General features: G+C 40.9%; 2 protein-coding genes across 11 annotated transcripts in view; one reads left to right on the top strand and one right to left on the bottom strand.

Annotated features, from left to right (window-relative positions):
• Window positions 1–8,974: 8,974 nt before the first annotated feature.
• SHISA3 (shisa family member 3) lies at window positions 8,975–14,527 on the top strand. The gene is made up of 2 exons (XM_087874578.1): window positions 8,975–9,260; window positions 13,832–14,527. The coding sequence occupies exons 1-2, from the start codon at window positions 8,975–8,977 to the stop codon at window positions 14,218–14,220; spliced, it is 675 nt and encodes a 224-aa protein (XP_087730704.1). The 3' UTR covers window positions 14,221–14,527.
• Window positions 14,528–23,207: 8,680 nt separating this feature from the next.
• ATP8A1 (ATPase phospholipid transporting 8A1) overlaps window positions 23,208–26,901 on the bottom strand; it is a 66,050-nt gene continuing 62,356 nt past the window's right edge. For all 10 annotated transcript variants that reach the window (XM_060688767.2, XM_087874966.1, XM_060688764.2 and 7 more), the window contains one exon: window positions 23,208–25,234. In XM_060688767.2, coding sequence (XP_060544750.1) covers window positions 25,137–25,234 — 98 coding nt within the window. In that variant the 3' untranslated portion in view covers window positions 23,208–25,136. The remainder of the gene's footprint in view (window positions 25,235–26,901) is intronic.

Raw genomic sequence — 26,901 nt, forward strand, 5'->3', positions numbered from 1 at the left:
CACTCCACTCCATTCTACTCTACTCTACTCTATTCCACTCCACTCCATTCCGTTCCATTCAATATTTTCTATTCTATTCTATTCTATTCTATTCTATTCTATTCTAGTCTAGTCTAGTCTAGTCTAGTCTATTCTTTCCATATCTCTCGTCTCAATTTAGTATTTATTACACGATAACATAAAGTGGACTGCGAGATTTTGATAAGTAGCGGTACAATGCGCCGAACCCATAAATAATGCACAGCCTAATGTTCCGGGTACCGTCCATTTCCTATTCTTGCCAGCCAATTAGGAGAGCCTGAGCGATGTGGACTCTTGACCTCAAATCAGATTTGGTGTCAAAATAAAACCAAATTGTTTCTGACAGTAAAATAATTTGCCAAGTGCTTCTGGTGAGGTTCTAATTGGCTTGGAGAGCCAGAGCTCTGATTGCAAGGTAGAACAAAACAGAGCCACGGAAATGAAAGGTTACCGCTTGCTGAATTAAATACTGATTAAAAAAAACAACAACACCCAGCTGAAAAATTGGATTGTTAGCTCTGACAGATCGGAAAATGCATTTAAAAACAGATGCCAACTTTCCGTCTCTTCCTCGGTAGCACACAAAAACACGTGAACGATAAAGCAAATTCTAATTGTTGCTTTTTTTAAAAAAAAGAAAAAGAAAGGGATACAGCAGCACAATCCTGGTTTTTCAGGCTGGGGAATGTTCTTCCCTTTTTAAACAGAAGCATGAAGCTTATCCATGATGGCTAACATAGCATAGATAAGTGTCTGTGGAGATTCTCAAGTCCTCCAGGTCCTGGTTGTCCCAAAGGTGTTTTTTCAAGAGGCTTCTCATCCAAGAAAAAAAGTTTCTTCTTCTTCTCCTTCTCCTTCTCCTTTTCCTCCTCCTCCTCCTCCTTCTTCTTCTTCTCCTCCTCCTCCTTCTCCTCCTTCTCCTTCCCCTTCTTCTTCTTCCTCTTCCCTTCCTCTTCCCCTTCCCCTTCCTCTTCTCCTTCTCCTTCTCCTTTTCCTCCTCCTCCTTCCCCTTCTTCTTCTTCCTCTTCCCTTCCTCTTCCCCTTCTCCTTCCTCTTCTCCTTCTCCTTCTCCTTTTCCTCCTCCTTCGCCTTCTCCTTCCCCTTCTTCTTCTTCCTCTTCCCTTCCTCTTCCCCTTCTCCTTCCTCTTCTCCTTCTTCTTCCTCCTCTTCTGCAGGTTTTTTTTGGACAAGCATGTCCACCTCCATCATCTTTATCTCCATCTCCATCTCCATCTTTTAATTTACCTCCAAAGGAACATTTGTTGAACAGGACTGAATAGAATAGAATAGAATAAATAGAATAGAATAGAATAGTATAGAATAGAATAGAATAGAAAATATGGAATGGAGTGGAATGGAATGGAATGGAATGGAATGGAATGGAAGAATAGAATAGAATAGAATAGAATAGAATAGAATAGAAAATACGAAATGGAATGGAATGGAATGGAATGGAATGGAAGAATAGAATAGAATAGAATAGAATAGAATAGAAAATATGGAATGGAATAGAATGGAAGAATAGAATAGAATAGAATAGAATAGAATAGAATAGAATGGAATGGAATGGAATGGAATGGAATAGAATAGAATAGAATAGAATAGAATAGAATAGAATAGAATAGAATAGAATAGAATAGAATAGAATAGAATAGAATAGAATGGAATGGAATGGAATGGAATGGAATAGAATAGAATAGAATAGAATTCTTTATTGGCCAAGTGTGATTGGACACACAAGCAATTTGTCCTGGGTGCATACGCACCAAGACAATCGGTGTACATAAAAGAAAAGATGCATTCCTCAAGAATCAAAAGGTACAACACTTAATGATAGCCATAAGAAAAAGTCAATATAAATCATAAGGATACCAGCAACAAGGTTACAGTCATACAGTCATAAGTGGGAGGAGATGGGTGGTGGGAATGATAAGAAGATGAGAAGATTAATAGTAATGCAGACTTAGTAAATAGTTTGACTATGTTGAGGGAATTATTTGTTTAGCAGAGTGATGGCGTTTGGGAAAAAACTGTCCTTGTGTCTAGTTGTTCTGGTGTGCAGTGCTCTATAGCGTCATTTTGAGGGTAGGAGTTGAAACAGTTTATGTCCAGGATGTGAGGGGTCTGTAGATATTTTCCCAGCCCTCTTTTTGACTCGTGCAGTGTACAGGTCCTCCATGGAAGGCAGGTTGGTAGTCATTATTTTTTTCTGCAGTTCTAATGATCCTCTGAAGTCTGTGTCTGTCTTGTTGGGTTGCAGAGCCAAACCAGACAGTGATGGAGGTGCAGATGACAGACTCAATCATTCCTCTGTAGAACTGGATCTGTAAGCATTCTGGAGCCATCTTCTGCACGGAAAATAAAGGCATTCCTACAAAAGCAGAGAGCCATGACGTGGCTTCAGGTTAGCCACCTCGGAGGTTGAAAAGAAGGTTTATGCCACTGTTTGAACACTAGATGGCAATGTTCAGCCACCTTTGCTAGTTTATTTTCCTACTGGACCCATGAAATCTATTGTTCGTTCATCAACAAAAGAGGGAGAAAGTTTGATTTCCTATTGAAACAGAAAGAATATTGAACTACACTTACATAGTGTTATTTAGGGCATGCATATAATACATATAATTATTAATTATAATTAATTACATACAATACAAACCAGCATCACGCACAAAAAATAACAACAATAATAATTAATTTACGATGTGCATGCTACATTCAGGTTACACCCCACCTACTGTCATATCAAAGTCCTGTTAAGACATTCACAGCATTTATAAGTCGTACAAGTAACAGCACAGGTCTTCCTTGATTTACAACAGTTCACTTAATGACCATTCAAAGTTCGGAAAACATGTGGCTTATGTCCGTTTTTCACACTTATGACAGTTGCAGCATCCCCACGCTCACGTGATCAAAATTCACGACACTTGGGAACTGGCTCACGTTTATGACCGTTGCAGCCTCCTGGGGTCGGTCACGCAATTCCCTTTTGCAAGCTTCTGATGAGCAAAGTCAACGGGGAAACCAGATTCACTTAACAATCAGGTTACTAATTGAGCAGCTGCAGTGATTCACTTAACCAATGTGGCGAGAAAAGTCGTAAAATGCAGGCGAAATTCCCTTAACAAATGTCTCACTTTGCCACAGAAATTTGGGGCTCAATGGTGGTGGTAAGTTGAGGACTACCTGTATTAATATATAAATAAATAGATGAATAGATGAATGAATGAATGAATGAATGAATGAATGAATGAATGAATGAATGAATGAATGAATACCACATTTCTCATTTAGCCACAGATATTTGGGGCTCAATGTATTGGTAAATTGAGGACTACCTGTATTAAGACAGAAATAAATATACATGAATAGATGAATGAATGAATGAATGAATGAATGAATCAATCAATCAATCAATGAATACTAAATTTCTCACTTAGCCACAGAAATTTAGGGCTCAATTGTGGTAAATTGAGGACTATCTGTATTGATACATAAATAAATAGATGAATAGATGAATAGATGAATGAATGAATGAATAAATAAATAAATAAATACCACATTTCTCACTTAGACACAGAAATTTGAGGCTCAGTTGTGGTGGTAAGTTGAGGACTATCTGTATTGATACATAAATAAATAGATGAATGGATGAATGAATGAATGAACAAATAAATAAATACCACATTTCTCACTTAGCCACAGAAATTTGGGGCTCAATTGTGGTGGTAAATTGAGGACTATCTGTATTGATACATAAATAAATAGATGAATGGATGAATGGATGGATGAATGAATGAATGAATGAATGAATAAATAAATAAATAAATAAATAAATAAATAAATAAATAAATAAATAAATAAATACCACATTTCTTACAGCCACAGAAATTTGGGGCTCAATTGTGGTGGTAAGTTGAGGACTATCTGTATTAAGACAGAAATAAATATAGATGAATAGATGAATGAATGAATGAATAAATAAATAAATACCAAATTTCTCACTTAGCCCCAGAAATCTGGGGCTCTATTGGTGCTCATTAAGTCAAGGGTTACCTATATACCACAAACCGCTTCAGTCTGGCAGCCTCCTTCTCGTTCTTTGAACTGACTGCATGGAATAACGCATCAGCCCTTAAATCCCGGTTACCCAACGGCTTATTTATTATCTGCAGACTCCACCCTGGGAATCCCAGCAATGCAGGCACCAGAGCATTGCAAATAGGAAGTGACTGGGGCGGGCGGGGGGGGGAGGGGGAAGTTGCCCAGTTAACCACACGGCTCTTTGCATGACGGCTGTAAATCGTAATTGCTCTGACAGCCAAGCAGGAGAGACAGAAAGAAAAAAATGAAAAAAGACTCACAAACACAAATGGGTGTGTGTGTGTGCGGGGCTCCGATTCGTGGCGTCTAGATAAACTTTCAGGCTGAGGTCGGAGTTCCTTGTCCTCAAGGCCACTCTGGGGGTCCTCAATGCTTTCTGAGTTTTTGGTGGTTTTCTCGCAGAAATTCCGTGACATAAATTAGGTAATATCATCAAAGTCTGAAGGAGGTGGGATTTGCAGAAAGGAGGAAGAGGAGGAGGAGGAGGAGGAGGGAGGGAGGACTATGGGGTCCTTGGTGCTCTCTCTGAGCTTGGTTGTTTTCTTGGAGACGTTTCACGACCCAGCTAGGTAACATCATCAGTGCTGGAAGGGAGTGGGATTTGCAGAGAGAAGGAGTGAGGGGGGGGGACTGTGAGGTCCTCAATGCTTTCTGAGTTTTTGGTGGTTTTCTCGCAGAAATTCCGTGACATAAATTAGGTAATATCATCAAAGTCTGAAGGAGGTGGGATTTGCAGAAAGGAGGAAGAGGAGGAGGAGGAGGAGGGAGGGAGGGAGGACTATGGGGTCCTTGGTGCTCTCTCTGAGCTTGGTTGTTTTCTTGGAGACGTTTCACGACCCAGCTAGATAACATCATCAGTGCTGGAAGGGTGTGGGATTTGCAGAGAGGAGGAGTGGGGGGGGGGACTGTGGGGTCCTCGGTGCTTTCTGAGCTTGGTGGTTTTCTCACAGTTATTTCGTGACCTAACTAGGTAACATCATCAGTGCTAGAATTGAGTTGGGTTAGGGTGAAGGTATCTAACGTGGCATCTAGTGCCAATATGAAAGACATCCAGCTCAGACAGCAACAAGGAGCCCAGAGTTCAAGGCTCAGTTCATTATTGTGATTATGTATAACTAAATAATATTATTAATAGAATAGAATAGAATAGAATAGAATAGAATAGAATAGAATAGAATAGAATAGAATAGAATAGAATAGAATAGAATAGAATAGAATAGAATAGGAGTAAAGTAGAATAGAAGTAGAGTAGAATAGAATAGAGTAGAATAAAGGTAGAGTAGAGTAGAGTAGAGTAGAGTAGAGTGGAGTGGAGTGGAGTGGAGTGGAGTGGAGTGGAGTGGAATAGAATAGAATAGAATAGAATAGAATAGAATAGAATAGAATTAGAGAAGGAATAGAATAGAACAGAACAGAACAGAACAGAACAGAATAGGAGTAGAGTAGAGTAGAGTAGAGTAGAGTAGAGTAGAGTAGAGTAGAGTAGAGTAGAGTAGAATAGAATAGAATAGAATAGAAGTAGAGTAGAATAGAATAGAGTAGAATAAAGGTAGAGTAGAGTAGAGTAGAGTAGAGTAGAGTAGAGTGGAGTGGAGTGGAGTGGAGTGGAATGGAATAGAATAGAATAGAATAGAATAGAATAGAATAGAATAGAATAGAATAGAATAGAATAGAATAGAATAGAATTAGAGAAGGAATAGAATAGAACAGAACAGAACAGAACAGAACAGAATAGGAGTAGAGTAGAGTAGAGTAGAGTAGAGTAGAGTAGAGTAGAGTAGAGTAGAGTAGAGTAGAATAGAATAGAATAGAATAGAAGTAGAGTAGAATAGAATAGAGTAGAATAAAGGTAGAGTAGAGTAGAGTAGAGTAGAGTAGAGTAGAGTGGAGTGGAGTGGAGTGGAGTGGAGTGGAGTGGAGTGGAGTGGAATGGAATAGAATAGAATAGAATAGAATAGAATAGAATAGAATAGAATAGAATAGAATTAGAGAAGGAATAGAATAGAACAGAACAGAACAGAACAGAACAGAACAGAACAGAATAGGAGTAGAGCAGAGTAGAGTAGAGTAGAGTAGAGTAGAGTAGAGTAGAGTAGAGTAGAGTAGAGTAGAGTAGAGTAGAATAGAATAGAATAGAATAGAATAGAAGTAGAGTAGAATAGAATAGAGTAGAATAAAGGTAGAGTAGAGTAGAGTAGAGTAGAATAGAATAGAATAGAATAGAATAGAATAGAATAGAATAGAATAGAATAGAATAGAATAGAATAGAATTAGCAAAGGAATAGAACAGAACAGAACAGAACAGAACAGAACAGGAGTAGAGTAGAATAGAATAGAATAGAATAGAATAGAATAGAGTAGAATAAAGGTAGAGTAGAGTAGCATAGAGTAGAGTAGAGTAGAGTAGAGTAGAGTAGAGTAGAGTAGAGTAGAGTAGAATAGAATAGAATAGAATTAGAGAAGGAATAGAACAGAACAGAACAGAATTGAATAGAATTCTTTATTGGCCAAGTGTGATTGGACACCCAAGGAATTTGTCTTAGGTGTCTATGCTCTCCAGTGTACATAAGGAGAATAAAATACATTCATCAAGAATAAAAAAATACAACACTCAGTGAGAGTCAAGGTTACTAACAAGCTATCAAATCGTACTAGGAAACAAGTAAAAACAATATAAATTGAAAGATACAAGCAACACGGTTATTATAGTAAGTGGGAAGAGAGAGATACTAGTAAGGAAGAGAAGAATAATAGTAAAAACAGTCTTGGTAAATTATTTGACAGTGTTGTGGGAATGAGTCGTTCAGCAGAGTGACGGCTTCACAGCCTAGTACCGTGCTTAAAATATATTGACCCAGAGAATACTACACGGTTCACCAAGCATTTATGGATGTTAAAGGAAGGAAAAAACAACCCTATAAATAAAACAATTTAAAAAATAAATAAATAAAAAGGCTCGGCCCAACTAGCCTCTTCTGACGGGAAGAATTTGTCCGTGTTCAGTTAACCTTGAGGTCATCTTCCCCGTCAACTCCATTCTACTTCCTGCCGGCATCGCCAATTGGCGCCAAGTTTGGGGGATCTCCCAAATGTTCCTCAGTCTCAGCAGTGGTGAAATCTAAAATTTGTTACTACCGGTTCTGTGGGCGTGGCTTAGTGGTGGGGGGGTAATGTGACTGGGTGGGTGTGGCCATTTTTTTTTTCACTTTTAAAAGCATTTTTTCTACAACCTCTTTTTAAAAAGCCTCTGCCGATCAGGCAACTCAGCTGGGATCGTCAGAGGCATTTAAAAGAAAAAAAGTATTTTTTTTTCTTTTAAGTGCCGCTGATGATCCCAGCTGAGCGGCGCGGATCATCAGAGGCTTTTTTTTTTAACTTTTAAAAGCATTTTTTCTACAACCTCTTTTTAAAAAGCCTCTGCCGATCAGGCAACTCAGCTGGGATCGTCAGAGGCATTTAAAAGAAAAAAAGTATTTTTTTTTTCTTTTAAGTGCCTCTGACGATCCCAGCTGAGCGGCGCGGATCATCAGAGGCTTTTTTTTTTAAACTTTTAAAAGCATTTTTTCTACAACCTCTTTTTCAAAAGCCTCTGCCGATCAGGCATCTCAGCTGGGATCGTCAGAGACATTTAAAAGAAAAAAAAGGGTTTTTTTTTCTTTTAAGTGCCTCTGACGATCCCAGCTGAGCGGGGCGGATCATCAGAGGCTTTTTTTTTTAACTTTTAAAAGCATTTTTTCTACAACCTCTTTTTCAAAAGCCTCTGCCGATCAGGCATCTCAGCTGGGATCGTCAGAGGCATTTAAAAGAAAAAAAGGTTTTTTTTTCTTTTAAATGCCTCTGACGATCCCAGCTGAGCCACCCAATCATCAGAGGCTTTTTTTTTTTTTACTTTTAAAAGCATTTTTTTCCTACAACCTCTTTTTAAAAAAGCCTCTGCCGATCAGGCAACTCAGCTGGGATCGTCAGAGGCATTTAAAAGAAAAAAAGGTTTTGTTTTTTTTAAATGCCTCTGACGATCCCGTGCCATCATCAGAGGCTTTTTTTTTTAACTTTTAAAAGCATTTTTGGGCCGAAGAGATTGTAGAAAAAATGCTTTTAAAAGTAAAAAAAAAAAAAAAGCCTCTGATGATTGCGCGGCTCAGCTGGGCATGGGGTGGGGGGGGCAGGGATTTTTTTTTTTTAATTTGATTTATATGCCGCCCTTCTCCGGAGACTCAGGGCGGCTTACAGTGCATTAAGCAATAGCCTTCATACTTTTGTATATTTTATACAAAGTCAGCTTATTGCCCCTACAAACTGGGTCCTCAATTGACCTACCTTAGAAAGGATGGAAGGCTGAGTCAACCTTGAGCCTGGCAAGATTCGAACTTACTTTAATTGCAGACAGCTGATGTTAAATTACAGTGCTTTTAGTCTGCAGAGCTATCCAGGCTCCTGGATAGCTCTGCTACAGGTTCTCTGAACCACCCGCCTCCATCCCTACCGGATCGGGCAATCCGGTCCGAACCGGGAGCATTTCACCCCTGCTTCTCAGACATCTGGGGGGGGGGATTGTTTCTCCCTCCTTCTGCCCCACAGACACCCCCTTGCCCTGGTCTTTCAGGGCATCCTTTGGCCAAGACCCCCAGTGGCAAAGCACCTCTCCTATTGATGGCTGACCACTGCCCTTTTTTTGGAGAGGTGGGGGGGGTCTCCCTGAAGTCTAGCTGGGTGTTCTCAGCGGAGAGAGAGGGGGGGGAGTATTTCCCCCCACCCACCCCCTACTCTGCCCCGGGACCTCCCAGGAGGGAGGGGAGACACAATCAACCAGGGGCTCTGAAGATAGGAGCATCCCCGCGCAGAAGCCATGGGCGCCGCGTGGCTGCGCTTTCTATTCCTGGGCTGCTGCTTGGCTGGGCGCTGGGGGGTCCTTGCGCAGAAACCCCCCGCCGGCGAGTACTGCCACGGCTGGAAAGACGCGCAGGGTAGATCCCACGGAGGATTCCTCTGCCCGGAACGCTTCGACACTCCGGACGCAGCCATCTGCTGCGGTTCCTGCGCCTTGCGCTATTGTTGCGCCGCCAGCGAGGCGCGCTTGGAGCAAGGCGGGTGCGCAGACGATCCCGAGCCCCAGGTCCCGGCGGGGAACCCCCGTGAGTGTCTTGTGGGTGGGTGGTGAGTAGGGGGTTTGAGGGCAGGTGGGCGCGCCCGGCTTTCCTTGCGCGTCTTTTGCAAGGAGGGTTGAGGATGTGGTTGGTCGGAGGGAGGCTTCCCTTGCGCCCGTGGCAGCCGAAATTCAGTTGCACCTCTTTTCGAGGGAAGGGTCTTCCTATTGCCTGCGTTCCCCATCCATGCATCTTCTTGAGGACTAGAAGATTGCTTGGCGGTTGGGGGCTGTGTGTGATTTAATTGCAATTTCACTGTTTTTTTAAAAAATTACAAAAAAAACCCCCAGTCCTGGCCACTTTGGCTTAGTTATCCTAAAGAAATATTAGTCAAAGCTTTTTTTTTTTTATTTCATTATTATTTAAACCCCACTTCCCCGGTCAAGAACCTCGTTTGCGCACTTTTGCGCGCCTCTTCTTTTTAAAGCCGCGCAGCCCAAATCCCAGCCGCGCAACTCGGAGCGCTTTGAAGGGGCTTCTTTCGGATCCGGGGAGCCGCGCAACGTGGGGCCGGGCGAGCCCCTTGAAAGCCGGAAACTTTACTACAGAGTTGTCATGCCTAGGATCGCGCGCTAGAAAATCTGCTAGATTCGCTATAAGAGACAGAGAAGAGGATCTCTCTCTCTCTTCCCGCGCAGCCCTTCTCGACCCAATCGAGGAAGAAGGTTAGGAGCACTGTTCCTTTTTGAGGGATCCTAAGCCTCAATTCATTTGCGGATCTATCTATCTATCTATCTATCTATCTATCTATCTATCTATCTATCTATCTATCTATTTATTTATTTATTTATTTATTTATTTATTTATTTATTTATTTATTTAATTAATTTGATTTATCTGCCGCCCTTCTCCGGAGACTCAGGATGGCTTACAATGCGTTAAGCAATTGTCTTCATACTTTTGTATATTTTATACAAAGTCGGCTTATTGCCCCCACAAACTGGGTCCTCAATTTACCTACCTTAGAAAGGATGGAAGGCTGAGTCAACCTTGAGCCTTGGCGAGATTCGAATCCTGCAGTAATTGCAGGCAGCTGTCTTAATAACCAGCTTAATAACAGGGTGCCTTAGACCACTGTACTACCAAGGCTCTTATTTATTTTATTATTTATTAATTTTATTTCTATACCGCCCTTCTCCCGAAGGACTCAGGGCGGTGTACAGCCTGATTAAAAGCACAAAGACAGACAAAATTTAAAAATAATTAAAATTATTAAATGATAGGCAGCCAGGAAACTCCTTAGGGTACATAGGATCTACTCTAAGGAGTTTCCAGGCTGCTCTTATAACCGGCGAGTTAAATGCCACGGGATGCCACGCAAACGATAATAATTCATAGGATTCATCTGCCAGGCAGGCAGGGTTATTATTATTATTATTTTTTAAAAAGGAAAGGTGCTACCAAGCAGGCATCAAGGTTGAGAAATCAAAACTCTTGTGTTCAAATCCTTCATCTTAATAAAATAAAATAAATAAATCTTCAAAACGGTTTGTAAATATATGTGGGATCCCTCTTTGACTTCAGGGAAGTTTAATTCTGAAATAATGGTGCAAACTAGCAGCCGAAGGTGCTAAGCGCATTTCCCATTCCCCGCCATAGTTATTTAGCAGTTTTCGATTTTAATGTTTATTTCGTCATATTTATCCCCGTTGTAGATTTATGGTATGTGTAGCGATTGTGATGTTGGAAGGTGCCTTAAAATAAAGGCGTCACTTATTCATAGCAATAGCTCTTAGACTTATATACCGCTTTTACAGGGATTTATACAACCCTCTGTAAGCGGTTTATAGGGTCAGCCTCTGCCCCCCCCCCAACAATTTGGGGCCTCGTTAAGAAGACTAAGGCCTCAAACCAGGATTTGAGAACTGTAGTTTCCAAACTGGAGCAAACTAACAGAAGTTCCTTGATGCTAGGTAGACATTTGCCTTCTGGGTTTTTCTGCCTACCTAAGGGAGTCTGTATAGCATCTAATTCTATAGTTTGCCTCCCCCTCTTTCTTCTCCTTCCTTCCTTCCTTCCTTCCTTCCTTCCTTCCTTCCTTCCTTCCTTCCTTCCTTCCTTCCTTCCTTCCTTCCTTCCTTCCTTCTCCCTCCATTCTCCTCCCTCCCTTCTTTCCTTCCTTCCTTCCTTTCCTTCCTTCCTTCCTTCCTTCCTTCCTTCCTTCCTTCCTTCTTCTCCCTCCAGTCTCCTTCCTCCCTCCCTTCTTTCCTTCCTTTCCTTCCTTCTTCTCCCTCTAGTCTCCTCCCTCCCTCCCTTCTTTCCTTCCTTTCCTTCCTTCCTTCTTTCCTTCCTTCCTTCTTCTCCCTCCAGTCTCCTCCCTCCCTCCCTTCTTTCCTTCCTTTCCTTCCTTCCTTCTTCTCCCTCTAGTCTCCTTCCTCCCTCCCTTCTTTCCTTCCTTTCCTTCCTTCCTTCTTTCCTTCCTTCCTTCTTCTCCCTCCAGTCTCCTCCCTCCCTCCCTTCTTTCCTTCCTTCCTTCTTCTCCCTCCAGTCTCCTCCCTCCTTTCCTTCCTTCCTCCCTTCCTCCCTTCTTTCCTTTCTTCTTTCCTTCTATCCTTCATTCCTTCCTTCCTTTCCTTCCCTTCCTTCCTTCTTCTCCCTCCTCCCTCCCTCTCTTCTTTCCTTCTTTCCTTCCTTCTTTCCTTCTTCTCCCTCCAGTCTCCTCCCTCCCTTCTTTCCTTCCTTCTGTCCTTTCCTTCCTTCTTTCCTTCTATCCTTCCTTCCTTTTTCTCCCTCCAGTCTCTTTCCTCCCTCCCTTCTTTCCTCCCTCCCTCCCTCCCTTTCTTTCTTTCTTCCTTCTTCTCCCTCCATTCTCCTCCCTCCCTCCCTTTTCTTTTTTTCTCTTCCTTCCTTCCTTCTTCTTCCTCCATTCCCCTCCTTCTCTCCCTCCCTCTGTCCCTTCCTTCCTTCCTTCCTTCCTTCCTTCCTTCCTTCCTTCCTTCCTTCCTTCCTTCCTTCCTTCCTTCCTTCCTTCCTTCCCCTCCTTCCCTCTCTCCCTCCCTCCTTCCCTTCTGTTTGGATGAAAAGTTCTTCTCAGACTATTATTTAGAAAAACGTGAGATTGCAAAAATGATGAAGAGCCAACAGTTTTTTGGGAAAAAAAACGGGATTTCAGGTGGATTTAAGCAGTAGGAAGTTTTCAGCCAATAATCGATATCAACCTGCATTTCGCCTCTCATGGAAGGGAGTTAATTAGAAATAAAAAGGTTCAAGATGGAAAGTCACCTCGAGGTTTCAATTGAAGGATAATTTTATATGCTGACAAATCTGATTAATCTTGGCTAATCTGAGGAAAGGTAAGCTTGTTAGATGGAAGGAAGGACTGTCGAGCCCCAAAATGAGACTTTTGGACTTTGAAGCGAACATCAAAACTTACAAAAATATCTGCTGATATTTTGTGTGGTCCCTTGAAAAACTGACATTGATGTCTCTCTGTACCCCACGAGTCAATGATTACAGGTCGTCCTCGTCTTACGTTCATTTAGGGACCGTTCCAAGTTACAACGGCACTGAAAAAAGCGACTTATGACCTTTTTTCCACACTTAACGACCGTTGCAGAATCCCCATGGTGACCGGATTAAAATTCAGACTCGTATTTGTGACGGTTGAAGTGTCCCGGAGGGGGGGGTCACGTGATTCCCTTTAGCGACCTTCTGACCAGCAACATCAAGGGGGGGAGCCAGAGCCGCTGAACAACCGCGTCCCTGACTTAACCACTGCAGTGATTTGCTTAACAACGGTGGCAAGGAAGATCGTAAAATGGGACAGAATGTACTCAACAGCTGTCCCGCTTAGCAACATAAGTTTGGGGCTGAATTGTGGTCGTACGTTGAGGACTACCTGTACTCACAGAGGTCTTTCTAAATTAGCCATATATATTTTGTTAAAATAGATATAAGCCATACCTTGGTTTGTTATTGTTGTGGTCTGTCGGCCACCGGTCCCTCTAGCAGCCAAATCAGAGGAGGAGGCGTGGGAGTCAGAGTCAGCATCAGGGCAACCGGAGAGCTCCGAGGGGGAAGGGGGAATGGAGCTGGCGGAGAGAGAGAGAGAGAGGCGGAGCCTGGGCTGTCTGTCAGCCCTCAGACGGACAGTCAACAGCCCCCAGGTCTGGAGGTGGCTGATGAGGAAGAGGAGGAACAGCTGGGTCCAGTGCCTGACGCACAGATGCACAGAAGGCAGAGGAGAGGAGAGCAGTGGAAATCTATGGGCCGGTCCTTGGGACGGAAGAGCCACCGCTGCTAGCGAAGCCCCACCCTAGCTCTCGGGATAAAAGGGGGCGGAGATGAATAGATATGGCAGACAACTATTCATCTTCCGGACGGACGGATGGACTTGAGAGAGAAACTTTTTGCCGAGGCTGCCGGCGCTCCTAATAAAGGAATCTTTGAGTTCACTTCAGAGGGTTTGTCGTGTTTGGGGAGCTGGCTCAGAATAGCTATGTTATAAAGAGCGGTTGGGATGATATGACCTTGGGGAACACCAAAGAATATCTTGAATAATTTGAGTCTCCGTCAACTCAGGGCTGATCGTGATCCTCTCTCTCTCTCCTTTTCCTCAGAGCCCACCTACATCCCCTTCCTCATCGTCGGCTCCATCTTTGTCGCTTTCATTTTCGTGGGGTCTTTCGTCGCCGTGTATTGCTGCACCTGCCTGAGGCCGAAGCCCACCTCGCGGGCCCCCGTCAGGTTCTCCCTCCGAAGCTACCAGATGGAGACTTTACCCATGATCCTCAGCTCATCCAATTTACGGATTCCCTCAAGACCATCCAGCCCGGCGACCAACTCCGGTTGTCCGTCGGACTCCCTCTGCCATTTTCCCCTCGTCAGGCCCGAACGCGGAAGCCGAGAAATGTCTTCACCGCCACCGTACACGGCAGGTGGCTTGCCAACGGGCCATTCTCTCAACCCCTCTCAGTCATCTGTATTTGTGGTGTCAACCACACCGTAGGAACTGATCCCCTTATTGACCTGGGACTGGCTCTGTGGGGGAAACGGGTTCAAGATTTCCCTCCAGAGTCCAAGAGGTCCTGTTGTTTCGAGGGAGAACATGTTTACAAAAAAAACAACACCACCACAATCAGCACTATGTGGGCTTCAGCGATGTTTTCCCTGGTTTGGGGATTGAAAACTAGGCGGATGGTGAGTTGCTCGTTTCAGCGTCCACGTTTTTGGCTGGGTGGAGGCCCTTTGAGTTTAAAACATCTCTTTCAAGCATAGGAGAATATGGGACAGGCCATCCCCAATTTACAACCCCAATGGAGCCCAAAATTTCTGTCGCTCGGTGAAACGTGTCAAGGGAGTTTGCTCCATTTTTGCGAAATTGTTTGCCAGAGTTGTTAAGTGAATCACTGCGGTGATAGGATAGTCTCCCGGTTGTTAAGTGAATCTTTGAAGATGTTTTGCTTCTCATCCGAGAAGCTTCTTCAGCTCTGACTGGATGGTGGGGAAGGGAAGGATTGATACTCCTTGCAGACAGTTGATCATTTGCATCCTTTTTAGGGAGCTGTTGAGGCCACTTGGAGCTTTATCTGTGTCCTCAGGGTCACCTGAGTTGTGCAAATGGGTGTGGAGAGCCTTCTTGGAACTACTGAAAGGATCTGTGTTGTAGATTGGAGGCAGATGATGTTGTATCCCTCCCCCTCTGTTGAGAGAGGGCTGTTCAATTTTGTCGTCGAAGAGGTGGCCTCTTCGACAACACAGACAAACCTCCAAGTGGCCTCAACGACTCACTAAAAAGGATGCAAATGACCAGCCGTCTGCAAGGAATATCAATCCTTCCATCCTCCACCATCCAGTCAGAGCTGAAGAAGCTTCTCGGAGGAGAAGCGAAATTCATTCTCCTTGTGCTTTCATGGATGCAGCCGTGTCGGCGTCTTGGCAACAATACACAAGTGCTAGTGTCTTTGTTGAGGTGTATTTTGACTTGATTCTCTCCTCTGGTGGCTTCCATCCAAATGTTAACCAGGACCGATCCTCCTTAACTTCCTGAGATCAGCCAAGTTGTTTTCATTTAGTTGTCTAAATGAATTCCCACCCCCGATTTAGACGTTAGTTAACATCAGTGATGTTTTCATGCTTATCTTTCTCCTCGAAGTATGTTACCTCCCCTTTTAATCAATCCTATAATCCGGGGTGAAATCTACTTACCTTCCTTACCAGTTCAGAAGTACACGCGCCGCGCGCTCGCGCTCGCTTCGCTCACTCGTGCACACGCATCAAATGTGCGCACACACCTTCACATGTGCAAAAAAACCACATTACTTCTTGGTTAAAACCACGAAGAAACGACACCCAGGCGGGTGGGCAGAGCTTCGCCCCACCACCGCTACCGGATCGCCGAACCACCCACCACGATTGCTACCGGATCGTCTGATCCGGTCCAAACCGGGAGCATTTCACCCCTGCTATAATCCCTTGCACTGGGATTGGAGTCAGGGTGACGAAATGGAGCTGAGCATTTACTGGCTGGATGCCCTTCCTGACACCTAGGCTTCTCCTTGAAGTAGGTTACCTATGCCTGGTTTTTTTTCCACCCCCCGATTAACATTAATTACCTTTCTAAAAGAGTAGTAAATTATTTTTACCAGTAGTTTCATTAATTATTATAAAGAGAAGAGTTTTATAAATAGTTAGGGTATTATGCTGAAAGCAAGTTGTAAAACAAGAGCAATTAATATTCTTAAGCTATGTTATGTTAAGATTTAACGTCGCGGTGCTAAAGTTAGCTACTTAGGAAAAAAAATCCCATCGAGTTCAGCGAAGCTTGTGCTCAGGGAAGTTTAATAGGATTGTAGCCTAACAGCTAAATCCTGAAACCTGTTAGGTGAGGAATACAGATTTAAGACAGTAGAATTTCAGAAGTACGTTGGAGTTCCCACATGTTCAAATGTAATGTCTATCTGTAGCTTTTTAAAGCAGCTGCATCTTTTCCTGGGGTCCGTCTCCTGCAGAAGAGCGCAGGCGCGATGCGAACCGGTAGTAAAGGTAACCCACGCCTGGTTTCCTGTGAGAGGACTATATTTTCCTGTGAGAAGACTATATTTTCCTGTGAGAGGACTACCCTATTTTCTAGAGCTAGTTGGCGTCATAAGGTTGTATATGTTAATAAGAGTCGAATGGCGTTGCTTAGATTTCTGGACTTTGTGTCAAAGGGGAGTTGGTGATTTTGATGAGAATGTTGCATTTGTCACAGCGAAGGGAAATTCATGTGATTGATTGTAGTCAGCGGCTGAGGCACCGGGCTAGAATCTGGGAGACTATGAATTCTAGTTCTGCCTTAGACATGAAAGCCAAGTGGGTGACTTTGGTCTAATCACCAGGAGATGGTGAGTTCTAGTTCTGCTTTAGGCATGAAAACTAGCTGAGTGGCTTTGAGCCAATCACCAGGAGGTGGTGAGTTCTAGTTCTTCTTAGGCATGAAAGCCAACTGCGTGACTTTGGCCTGATCACCAGGAGACAGTGAGTTCTAGTTCTGCCTTAGGCATGAAAGCCAAGTGGGTGACTTTGGCCCAATCACCAGGAGACAGTGAGCTCTAGTTCTGCCTTAGGCATGAAAGCCAAGTGGGTGACTTTGGCCCAATCACCAGGAGACAGTGAATTCTAGTTCTGCCTTAGATGTGAAAGCCAAGTGGGTGACTTTGGTCTAATCACCAGGAGATGGTGAGTTCTAGTTCTGCTTTAGGCATGAAAACTAGCTGAGTGGCTTTGAGCCAATCACCAGGAGGTGGTGAGTTCTAGTTCTTCTTAGGCATGAAAGCCAGCTGGATGGTTTTAAGCCAAACACCAGAAGACGGTGAGTTCTAGTCCTGCCTTAGGCATGAAAGCCAAGTGGGTGACTTTGGCCCAATCACCAGGAGACAGTGAATTCTAGTTCTGCCTTAGGCATGAAAGCTAAGTGGGTGATTTTGGCCTAATCACCAGGAGGCAGTGAATTCTAGTTCTGCTTAGGCATGAAAGCCAGCTGAGTGGCTTTGAGCCAATCACCAGGAGGCAGTGAGTTCTAGTTCTGCCTTAGGTGTGAAAGCCAAGTGGGTGACTTTGGTCTAATCACCAGGAGATGGTGAGTTCTAGTTCTGCTTTAGGCATGACAACTAGCTGAGTGGCTTTGAGCCAATCACCAGGAGATGGCCTAGTTCTGACTGGGTGACTTTGGGCCAATCATTCTCTCTTGAGTCCAATCCATCTCACAGGGTTATTGTTATGAGGAAAATAGGAGGAGCAAAGTGTGTTGGGTATCTTTACTACCTTGAGTTACTTGTAAAGATGATAAAGGCAGGATACAAATGAACGAACGAACGAACGAATTAACGAACGATAAAATGGGTCTTTTGCCAAGAATGATTCACAATGTAAAAGTTGCTTCTTAGAGGAACAGCGATCTCAAAAGAAAGTCCGTCTGGGATTTTGGTGGCCATTAAAAACTCAGTTATTCTGTTCTTTAATTAAGGGTTCCAGGATTTTTGAAATTAGTTTGTGATATGGTGACAGGGGTTTTTAAGCGCGAAGACTTATCCCCCTGCGCGATCCCAGTTTGAACATCCTCAGACAGACCTTCAACAAGCCTTGGGTTACAGTGAACGTCTGGTGATCTAAAATTAACCTTATTCAGTCAAGAGACTTTCTCAATTGGATCAATTATGATTTGATAAGGGAAGAAATTCACCATTTACGTTAGAAGGGCACTTTGTGAAAGTAGAAAGAGATTTAAAAAAGAGGCTCGCTAAAAAAAAAAGAAATACCCTGTTTTCCCGAAAATAAGACATCCCCTGATAATAAGCCCAATCGGGCTTTTGAGTGCATGCGCTAAAATAAGCCCCCCCTGAAAATATTTAAATGCACGCGCAGCCGGTCCCCGTCATTTCCTTTGGTTTCCTCTACGTGCCCCAAAATAATAAGACCTCCCCGAAAATAAGGCCAAGCACTTATTTCGGGGTTCAAAAAAATATAAGACAGGGTCTTATTTTCGGGGAAACACGGTAAGTAGAAATTTCAGCAAAACAATGGAGAGAATTAACTTTAACTACAGCTAGTAAAATCGTAAATTCTGGAGACTGGTGAATTATGGAATGTATCCTGTTTCCCCCAAAATAAGACCTCCCCTGATAAGCCGCCCAATCGGGCTTTTGAGCGCATGGCAATAAGGCCAAACGCTTATTTCAGGGTTCAAAAAATATATGACAGGGTCTTATTTTCGGGGAAACACGGTATTTGAAAGTACCGCTGATAACTTTAACTGTTGATGTATTGTCAGACTATTTTTAATAAGTTTATCACCACCACATATCAGGAGATTTAAGTAAGAAATCCCAAATAGGAAGTTACAGAAACAGAAAATGAAGTCGATTTAACCCCCCCCTAAAAGATTTGCAAAGGAAAATGGAGCAAGTGACAGATTTTTAAGACTAATTAAAGGGAAATTATAATTTAGGTTGCAACAAATTTACCTTTGTTGCTATATATATAAATTTAATCGCACCCGTGAATTTTATTTGAGGCTGGGCGAGTGGAACAGAAATAGTTTTGTGACAATGATCACTACGGACAAAATTTTATTCTGGATTTTTATTCACGTAACTGGAGGACAGCAGCAGGGAATATTCTCTCCCCCTCCCCCGAAATATGGGTCAAGAAAGGATGTTTTGTTTTAGATAAAAGTCTGAATATGCAAGGTTAGAAAAGGGCTTCTTATATTTATGGACCTGTGAGATAGTTTCATCTAATATCACCGATTAGCTTTGCATGAGAATGCAAACAACGCAGCTAGAATTTCAATTCATTGCAAGTCGAGTTTTATTAATCAGATTTAAACTAGATCTGTCAGCACGGGGTGTCATAGAATAGATGAGATTGAAAGTCATCTCAAAATATCTCTAAAATAATTCAATTGAGGGTTAGTCTTAAAGTAAAATGCTTAAAGCGCTATCAGCCTTACACATTGTCTCAATAATGGTATTTATTTGTATTTCCTTGTATGGAGACAGAAATGGGGGTAAACGGGATTATATTTTTATTTCTCAAATTAACACCGCATAGAATAATGTTTCAGAGTTATAATTTTAAAATGAAACCATGACATTAAATGTTTTAGTGGTCTCAGGTTTTCACATTTCATAGTGAAAGTACTATGCTTATTTGATGTTTCAATTAACACAATATATAGATAATTTTTACAATTTTGTATGCTTTTTTTTTAATGGTATAAAATTCTGTCTCAAGCTGCTGAATTCATGCTGTTGCTTATTTTGTATTAAAAGATTAATGTCATCTGTGCAGAAATAATCTTGAAGCGGTATTTATGGTTGACTTTTAAGTATTAATATGGAAACAACCCTTCCTTAAAACAAATGTTCTTGTTTCTACTACCGTTAATTAGATTGCAATTCTGTATCTAATGTCTTATCTTTAATGGGGCTTCTTAATAAATGCCTAGGATTAAAGTTCATGCGTTAAGATGACAAAACTAAACTAATAATTTCTTGGTTTTATTTTTATATTACAAATACAGTGGGGGGAGGGGGGCAGGTGAATGAAATTCAGACATAATAAATGGACATTTAAACCCAGCAATGAAATTATTATTATCGAAAATGCATAGTGGATGTTTGGTATTTCTTCCTTCCAGCCTACACACTCTTACACCAGGCCCTGGTTTTAAATGTGGTTTGTTGAAACCATCATTAATCATTACCAAAAGCCATAATTTATGTAAGTTTGTCAATCGCTGCCTTGAGTCTTTGGAGAAAGGCGGCATACAAGTTGAACAAATAATAATCATCATCATTCCTTTGTGTTAAAAAATAGTAATTATGATTCTTCCATGGTTACTTTCACTTTGTTGATTTGTTGTTCGATGGAATTGGGTTTCTCTCCTGTCTCACACTGGAACGAACAAATCCTTTTAATTTCTCAACGACAGGTTTAAGTTTACTTATTTGGACTTTTTCCTCTCTCTCCTTCACATGTTCTTATAATATGTCCTGATCAGCATCATCCTCAGAAAAGAACGTGCAAAGTATAGTTAACAAGGAAATTATTAATGGCCAATTTAGCAATACATAATGTGCTTATTTATCATTGCTGGTTCCCCCTCCCCCCCAGCGATTTGAATTATGCAAACCAACTAGCCTTACAAGTTTATAGAGACATATTTTGATTAAAAATGGATATAGGTGTCACCGTCTGATAAGCTTTCATGATGTATTGGAATGCATGTCACATTTCAGATCTGTTGGCTACATCGTGTAAATAAATTCCGAAGACATAGTTATATATTTCAGATGCAGATACTGTAAACATCGGAGTAGACTTAATGGCAAGGTTTATTTATTTTTTTTAACAATTAGAAGACAAAACAATTAAAATTTGCAGTTCAGAACATGCACATTCACCAAATGCCAATGACATGTAACACTGCATAGAAGTGAATATATTATTAAAATTTAATAACATTATAAAACAGTGCATTTAACATCCATTTAAAACGAAACCTGAGAAAACTACCATAAACACGGGAGTCAAAAAAATTCTCTCCATTCATGCAGCATCACAATTTCCACAGGAGTTTCAGCAGTAATGATTTAAGAGAGTGGAAAAATCCTAGCTTACCTCGAATGCAGTCCTAAATATTATATATAATCCCTATTTTTAATTTTTTTTAAATCAACACTTCATGAAAATCGCAGCAAAGAACGAAGTTAATGCATTATGGCTTTAAATTGTAGAACAGGTAAAACAACAACACTGAAACATGATTATTATTAATTTTTTTAGCTTTTACACATCTGGGCCACGTTTTTTTTTTGCAATTACAAACTTTTAAATGGCTGCAAGTCTTTGTTGAAACAACTGAAAAAGCAAGTAGATACATCACTGTCTATTTTCACCGTAATTCATCGACTAATTCAATCAGTTTCATGGGTCTATTTGAGAATACTTTCACTGTGTAGTTGCTTTTGAGTTGACATTCCATGCTAACAAAATGAAGTCGGCAATCTAGCTGTTTACCAACACTTCACTTTTCCTTACCAAACATATAAATTTTGATGCCTCTTTCATCTAACAAAGAAATAATGAGTTTTACAGCACAAGCATGCATCAGTTCAGATTCACACTGTGACATGCAGACAGATTACTAAAATTTAATTGTAACAATTGCTTTCCCACAATATAGAAGTCAGTAGGGGAAAAAAATAGATCATATGGTCCAATTGTCAAGCAAGTAAGCAATTAAACATTAATTGATTTTAAAAAAAGATGTCTTCCCATTTGAGATTGTATTATGTTTTTTTTAAAACATTTCCTCTATTGTTATACAACTATTATATTTTATTAAAATTTATTTTTGTAAGTCTAACCTAAGAAAACAGGACTACTTATGGCTTCACAAAGTATATCCAATTGGTTGATTTTTCTGGTTAAATAGTACCACATTGTTACAATCATTTAATCAAAAATAATAACACAGTTATAGACATTCTTTTGATTTCTGAATGGTACCAGATACTTTCAATGATGAATTTTTTTTAACCTTAACATAAATATTCCACAATACATAATATACACATAATGTACAATTTCCTTAATTTAGGTAACAAAGAAAAATGTAATTTTTATCACTTTGAACGAAATGCAAAAAATGGAAAATTAAGAAAACAACAACCAACCTAGCTGAATAAAATATGCACATCAACCAACATCCCTAAATATACATTATATTTATAATATATATTTCTACATTACAGTGTAATGAATCACTTTGAAAGCTTTTCTTTCAAATGAAAAGTACAGGCTTGCAAATTAGATATGCTTTGTACATCCTGACTTGTTCTAACAGTTCTAGTCTACTTGGGTTTTAGCTTCTCAGAAACCTGAAAATGTCATTTTGTCTTGAAATCCAAACATTTCTCTACCCTTAAAGACAGCACAAGACAGACGAATAATCCTCTCATTCACTTTATAAAGCGCACTCTCAAAAACGTTAAGTTTCTGTTAAGCAAATATTGCATCGCACGTGTGAAAAAGTTTTCCTTAAGAGGGTTAGGAAATGGGAGAACACGGAGAAAAAAATCGAAGCCTGGGATCCTGGAAGAGGGTGGCATGTTTAAAATAATATGATATATATATATGATCACTGGCAGTGGACGTGGTCTACCGTTTTTGTAAGGCTAGGCAATTGGGAAGATTTCGTTTCCTGAATTCTAGCTAATATGCGAGATTGATGCCTTCGTCAGGATTCACCAAGGACATGTAGAAACAAATAATGCAGATCATTATTCTAGATCAACTGCATGCAAGACAGTCCTTTCATACTGTTGGGAAAGGAGTGGTGTTGACCCAATTGATATGTCATATTATGTATATCTTGATACTGCGGACTGAACTAAATATTATCCCTCTGTCAGAGTCCATAAGAGCTTGCATGAGAATCAGGGGTGTTCAAACTTTGGCAACTTTGAAGACTTGTAGACTTCCCAACTCCCAGAATTCCTCATGGCTGGCTGGGATATTCTGGGAGTTAAAGTCCGCGTTGCCAAGGTTGGACACCTCTGCATTAGACGGTAAGCAACCAATGGGAAGTTAAGTCTTTGCTCGATTATTATGTGATTTTATTTTATTTTTTGAGCCTAAAAGAAATATACACCGCTAAAAACTATCATAAGCATGCTATGGATTTTTATTTTTTTTTAATAATTTGCTTCAGGAATATTTTGTGGAAGACGAGGCACAATTAATTAGTGTAAAGCAATAATTCAGGTTTTTTTTTTTAAAGATGCTCTTAATTTTGTGTATGTTTGATGATGTGAATCTGTGGGTGTATGTGTGCACTGCAGGTCAATTTATTTGGCTCTTATTGATGTATTAATTATCCATGGCAGAAATAACTTTCCTGAAGGCAATTTCAGGCTGTAAGTCCCTTTTAGTTTTAATGATTATTGGTTTATTTTCTGCTTAGCCAAAGAAAGAGAACTTTATACTATGAGCACAATTATGAATAAGTATAAAAGACTATACTTAAATCATATATATATACACAGACATATATATATATTTCATGTATATGCAATATTTAATAGTGTTTCTATTACAAGTAGTTTTTAAAAATGGACTTAAGAATAGAAACATGACCCAGAAATACTGAATTTATCATAACTTTTCTGCTTGTCTATAGTTAAATTAACTGCACATGTCACAGAAATTAGACATGGAACTGCCTATATCAAATGTATTATAGATAAACTGAAATGGCTATTAACACGCATAGTGGAAAAATGACTGCAATTTAATAGGCTTTCTCATTCTGATTTTACAAAATGACAAGATTTAAAAACATTTACTCAAAACATTTCAGTTAATGAGAAGGGAAGTTTTACATTACTAGCTAGAAAATCTTTTTATTTAAAACATACACAAACCTTGTTATTTTAAATCCTCAAACTTTTGCATACTTTAATTTAAATCAAACTTGGGAATGTACAAACAGAATCTATTAAATTCCCCAAATAAACTGTCTGATAGTGCAAACTGAATGTATAGTATAGTAATAGTAGTAAACTGATAATGTCGATTCCTTTTTTTTCAGATTATCGTGACTAACAAGGTAAATTATTTTATAGTAAACTAATTTATATATAAAATGCTCTATAAATAAAATCTCTATATTCAAGCACACTTCCACCCCAATCCACTAAGGACAATCAGTTTCTGACTTCTGTAAATATTACAAAATTCTGGATTGGCTTTTCTTTATAGGGCCTATATATCTGTAACCGTAAGGGATGGATGCAATGCACTGTGGCCTTGAATTACACCTGAACAGTCGCTAATACAGTTGGCTCTTTCTTGTCTGACAGGGTTCATGCCTGTTTGGGAAACAGGAAACTTAGTTAAGGCACCATCTTTGTCTCTTTGCCAATCCCAACAAGCAACCATTGCTTTTTTTTTTAAAAAAAAACGAAAGTTCTTGATGATACGCACGGGGAAGAATACCTGAGCCTCGCACACAAATGTCACCACACCGGGACTCTTAAGCAGGTAACAAGTCTCAAAGACACAGACTCCTGACAAGAGGAAAATGAATGCTGTGTTGCATGTGCACATTCTGTGAAAAAGAGCATGGACGCAAAAAAGAAAGGCTTCTGTAAGGCCAAAGGTGAAAGGAACCACAGATCGGAAATTAAACGCATCAAAACCAAATCCTATCAGTTTTCATATTATTGTAAAACTTTTCAAGTACAGAGTATCAAACATGCAATTCTGTCGTTGGACACCTATCGCTACCGCTTAGGTTTTACAAATGAGGACTAGGAGAAGACATGGAATTTCTTTGGCAAACAAGCTCACTTAACCCAATTCCTTCTTAGTATCTTGCTTTGCGGTCTTTCTTCGTCACATGAATTAAGGTAATTAAAATGGTTCTTTAGCACTTGTGGAAATCAAAGGCTCATTATATTTAATTTCACCGTGTATACACCTTGGCAAAGGCTCTGCTTCTCAATGTATAGCATATGCTGAGCAACCCGGTTGTGGACAATATTGAATATTTACCTTTTATCTGTCTACACACAGGAGCAGTGCTCATCTTTACTGTAAATTAGCTGTTTGAAAAGGCTGCAGGTTAATTCTCAGCATCTGTTTTACAAAACATAAGTCCCTTTTGAAAATTTTGACGGATGGTGTGTTAAGAGTGTAGTTGCACAGTGCTTATATCTACTCAATACGCGCGAACTTCAAGAAATAAGAGTGAACAACCTACAACTGCCCCTAATCTTGTTACTCAACCATGTTTGCAGATGCAGGAAATATGCATTAATTTGGCTGGATATGGCAAACACTGGAACTCTCGTGACTTCGGTCCTTCATCCTTCTTCACCATTCGTCGGGTCTCTGTTTCGTCGTGTCATAGGCTCTTATTACTTCCGACTGCGAAACGATTCCATTTTCATCTTGCGAGAAAGCGTATCCATCTGGAAGTGGAGAGAGTTGGGTTGTACACGAGAAACAGTGGGGACCGCTCTAACGCTCTTTAAATGCTTTGAACGCATCGTGGAAATGAAATAACAGGTTAGTCCTCAACCTGCAACGGTTCGTATCGTGACCGCTCAAAGTTACAATGGCACTGGGAAAAAAAAGGGATTTGTGACCACTTATTGACTGTTGCAGCATCGTCATGGTCATGTGATCAAAACTGAAACGCTTGGCAACTGGCTCATATTTATGACCGCTGCAGGGTCCTGGGGGTTGAGCGATCACCTCTTATGACCTTCCGAAAAGCAAAGTCAATGGGGGAGCCAGATTCACATAACAACTGTGTTGCTGACTTAATGTCAACTCGCAAAGCATCCCTGGCCTGCTCTCGAGTTGCCATAGGCAAGGGGGATGGGAAATGAACTTTGCAGCTGCAGCAAGGGAGCACTTCAGTCAAAACAAAAAGCACATTCCAGCCATCTCCCTGTCAAGGCCATCTCCATGGTTACCCACAGTGGCCGGAGGGGAGTGATCTCTATAACCTGCGAAATTTTCCCTACAACCCACAAAATTGCTTTGTTGGAGAATGTGACTGATGACACACCTTGGGGGGAGCTGGAATGTAAATTAAGTGAGGTCAGAGTTGGCTTCACTTGGAAAGTGCGAACATGAAGCTCCTAATAAATAACTGGATTTCTTTTGAAGCTTGGCTCGAGGCTCGTGATTTAATTAGGGCGTCAGTCGGAACGCTGACATCTAACAATTGCTGTGACTTGCTTAACAATTATGGCAAGAAGGTAACAATAGAACTCAGACATATATGCCACTTCACAGTGCTTTCCAGCACTCTCTAAGCAGTTTACAGAGTCAGCCTTTTGCCCCCAACAATCTGGGTCCTCATTTTACTGACCTCGGAAGGATGGAAGGCTGAGGCAACCTTGAGCCGGTGAGAACGGAACTGCCGAATTGCTGGCAATCGGCAGTCAGCAGAATTAGCCTGCAGTATTGCATTCTTACCACTGCACCACCACAGGTCTGAAAAGTTGTAAAATGGGGCAAAACTCACTTAACAACTGTCTTGCTTTGCAACAGAAATGTTGGGCTCAATTGTGATTGTATGCCGAGGACTGCCTGCACCGAGAAACATTTTGTTCAGGCTAACCTTAGAGACTCGCACAAAAAAAGGAAGGAAAGGATAACAGATTTGGCGAGCAACAGTACTCTGAAGCACATTTATTGATAATGTGACATGATTAAAAAAGTCTGATTCAAGTTTAGATCCTTTTAAATGCCAAATTCCAAGAAGGAATTAGAGTGCCAGGACATTTGACCCACTTTGGATCAGATCTAGTCCAAATTGAGGTCTGTTGGCACAACAGGTTATCACTGGAGCATCCAAACTGTTCATGGAGGTCAAGAGATTTTATTTATTAATAGATTCAATTTATATGTGGGTCATTTCACTGTTACAATGATTCTGGGTGGCTTACAGAATAATAAAAAGTAAAAAAAAAGTTAATTTTAAAACGAGAGAAATAGGACATTAAAATCCAAGAGGGCCAGCGACACAGGGTGGGAATCTTCTCTCTATCCCATTAGCCACTCCCAGGACCAGATTTTTAGGCTCTGCTGGAAGGTCAGGTTTATGGGGGATGACTTCACCTCC

This window comes from Pantherophis guttatus, chromosome 8 (genome assembly GCF_059756535.1).
Source record: "Pantherophis guttatus breed Tessera chromosome 8, ASM5975653v1, whole genome shotgun sequence".
Lineage (NCBI taxonomy): Eukaryota > Metazoa > Chordata > Lepidosauria > Squamata > Colubridae > Pantherophis > Pantherophis guttatus.

Excerpts from the sequence above, each read along its gene's own strand:
- SHISA3 (XM_087874578.1), top strand. The coding sequence starts at position 8,975 with ATGGGCGCCGCGTGGCTGCGCTTTCTATTCCTGGGCTGCTGCTTGGCT. Across the intron at positions 9,261-13,831 it reads GGTCCCGGCGGGGAACCCCC|AGCCCACCTACATCCCCTTC; the intron begins GTGAGTGTCTTG and ends CCTTTTCCTCAG.